The following is a 3,126-nucleotide window of genomic DNA, read 5'->3' as shown; positions in this document are numbered from 1 at the left end:
AAAGAAAAGAAAGAGAAAAAAAAATTTGAAAATTGTCGTTGTGGCCGCGTCTTGATTATTATTTTCTTCTTTCTTCTTAGAGGTTTGATAAAGGGAACTTTGTCAAGATCTTAGCAGTTATAGATCCCTCTATCAAACCTCTTAAAAAAAGGTATATAGCTATAAGACCTTAGCAGTTTAAGCTATCTCTATCAAACTCATGTGTGTTTCTATTCTATTCTATGTAGTACATACCTGGCCACATAACCACATCCGGAATTCGTTTCATAATTGACGTATATTTCAGCTGATGGATCTCGGTGTTGGTTTGACCATGAGAGCGGTAGAGCCTGTCTTCTCCCTCCGTGGACAAACTAACACCTGTGTCCTCGAGAAGGGAAAGCACAGCTGTAAGGAGACAAGGTGAAACCTCCTTTAAAACCTGCCTCAGAAAAGGACCTTATCCAATAAACATGCAAGGGGAACTAACACGACCAACCGTGCCCCCAATTAACATTGGGACACTGTTGGTCCGGTGGTAAAATGCGCTTGCTTGTCATGCAGAAGGTCCCGGGTCCAATCCCTACCATGGACAAAAATTTGTACTCGTTTTTCGATTGCAAACATGTTATTTAAATTTATGGATTCGATCCAATTGTTCTAAAAAAAAGGTAGGTAATAGGCTAATAGTGAAATGTTTTACCTACATAATACATAAATTCAATGTTCCTCAAGCATACCCAATGTATTAACAAGCTGAGCCCGTCCCTCCGGGAATTTTTTAGCCCGTAGTTTATTCGATCGTGATTAGGATTGAAGAAAATCAGTACCTATGTACGTACCTACCTAATTTGTTTAATATTAAGTTTATTATTATTCTTGAATGTCAACGGGTTACTTTCTGGTGTTCTCGTGTTGACCCAGCACCTAAATGGGAAGTATTGTGTCTCTTATCGCCCATCTGATGAGAGACATAAACTACGGGATGGGCATGCTATGATACAGACCACACGCGAAATAAAACACCCATCTTAAAATAATAACAATCCCAATATAAACTGCCTAGAATGCCTAGATCCTTAACAAATGGAGTGTCTCTGAAGGCATCTGATTTGTTTAAATCCACGCGACTCCTAATTTACTCACCGGAACTCATCTTGGGCGGCGGAAAAGTCTGCGGCATTTCTCTTGCCGGCCGCTTGTAGTGGCGGTCAAGGTCGAACGTCTTGAACGCCCATTCGGTGAACCGTGGTAGCTTACAGGCCGGTAGGTAGCGACCGCCGCGCAAAACCGCTATGCTGTCAGAATCCTCGAACTGAGTGTCCCGGTAGCCCCAACCATTCCACTTTATACCTAGTTATAGATTGATAATAATGTTTCTACCAATGCCTACTTCCCAAGTACCTATACGTAACATTATCTCACAACTATTAAGTGGATATTATTACAACTTATTATCGCACTTTTAAAAGTTAGTTAGCTTAGTTGGTAGTGCGTCTGCCTTGTAAGCGCTAGGCCGCGGGTTCGATTCCCGCCCGGGGCGGATTTTATCCTGATGGGATAATGTTCGTTCTCGGAACGGCTGGCTTTCTCCTATCCTGTCTTCCTTCTCTCTTCGATTTCGGGACGATGGGACCATAGCAGTTACAGTTCCCTCTGTCAAACCTCTTAAAAAAAAAGTAAAAAAAAAAATCTGGTGTGAACATCACGACTTTCCTTATCCTACAGATTTTTCAATTTTGTTACATCTAATATGTAGATAAATATTCTTGACTTGGACTGGAACCACCAACCTCCAGATAATGTTCGTTCTCGGAACGGCTGGCTTTCTTCTATCCTGTCTTCCTTCTCTCTTCGATTTAGGGACGATAAGACCTTAGCAGTTTCATTTCCCTCTATCAAATCTCTTTAAAAAAGTTATTAGTTTCCTCGGTAGAATATTTAAATCAGCTAATAACATAATAGATGTGCTATCTTTAAAAAAGTTATTAGTTTCCTCGGTAGAATATTTAAATCAGCTAATAACATAATAGATGTGCTAGTTGAAAGGACGGGAAGGAAATCGCAACTCGGAGAAAATACAGTCGGAAGTTTACGTTAGATTTAACATACATATTAACAAACAAGTACAGGAAAATGTAGGGTGGGTAGGTAGGTGTGTACTGTTTAAGGAAACTATGATAGACCTTCACTCTAGGCTTGCACTCCGGAGGTCCCAGGTTCGATTCGAGGCGGGGTTGAAATTTTTCGACTGTTTGGAGTTCGGGGTGCACTCAGCCTCGTGAACGCCATTACCAGTGAAATATGGACATTGATTGTAAAGGAGGCACTTAATAATGCTTACTAAAAGTGGACACTATCTAGGCGAGCCTATGGAAAGGTAACGCGTTAAGTTGCGGGTTCGATTCTCCCTTAGGGCGAACTTTATCCTAAACAAATGAGGTTCGTTCTCGGATCGACTGACTTTCTCCTATCCTGTCCTCTTCGATTTCGGGACGATAAGAGCTCCGTTGTTAAGGTGTGTCCAAACATAGTCGACCGGCGGTCGATCTTTAGCCAACACCCGAAAGCAGCCTAAGACGCGTTTCGTTCTTATTGGAACTCATCAGTTAGACATAGCTCTCAGGTGCTGGCCAAGAATTTAGAAGTGTTATTAATACTTGAGATGGAAATCGTAAGGAGATGAGAACCTGCGTTTTCTATGTAAGATTATATTTTGTGTTGTGTGTTGTTGTGACCGCCACAAATCTATGTTTTAGAGGCAGTGTGGACGGTTCAGTCGACATCGAACGACGGCCAGTCGAATATGTTTGGATACACCTTTACAGTACCCTCTATCAGGAAAAAAAATACCTCTTTTTAGGAATAGCACTCTGAACTTTGATCCTTTGTAACCTGGAACTTTTCGTTTCATCTAGGCTCGACTTCTCTTTATGGGCATGAGTATCTTGTTCGACCGTACTTTGATCGCGCTCCGAGAACGCTTGATCTTGGTTGGGATGCTGGGTGTTTTCCATTTCTAGGTGTCCTTTCAATTCCTAAAAATAGAACAGGGATATGTTTTAATGTTATTGATGAAGTATATCTATAATGGAGCAGTTGCAAATGGGTAAAAATTATAAATAAATGGTCGATTCCTATGTAAAA

At 41.0% G+C, this 3,126-nt stretch overlaps 1 protein-coding gene across 1 annotated transcript; it reads right to left on the bottom strand.

The window, feature by feature from the left end:
• Nucleotides 1-214: 214 nt before the first annotated feature.
• On the bottom strand, nucleotides 215-3,017 carry LOC103522361 (alkyldihydroxyacetonephosphate synthase-like; the record flags this gene model as incomplete). Its single annotated transcript, XM_008487464.2, has 3 exons — nucleotides 215-387; nucleotides 1,126-1,332; nucleotides 2,852-3,017. Coding segments are annotated over 3 exons (546 nt in total), but the record flags the coding sequence as incomplete, so codon positions are not given.
• Nucleotides 3,018-3,126: the final 109 nt, after the last annotated feature.

This window comes from Diaphorina citri, unplaced genomic scaffold (genome assembly GCF_000475195.1).
Source record: "Diaphorina citri unplaced genomic scaffold, Diaci psyllid genome assembly version 1.1 scaffold8066, whole genome shotgun sequence".
Classification (NCBI taxonomy): domain Eukaryota; kingdom Metazoa; phylum Arthropoda; class Insecta; order Hemiptera; family Psyllidae; genus Diaphorina; species Diaphorina citri.
This window is presented reverse-complemented; position numbering and strand designations above follow the sequence as displayed.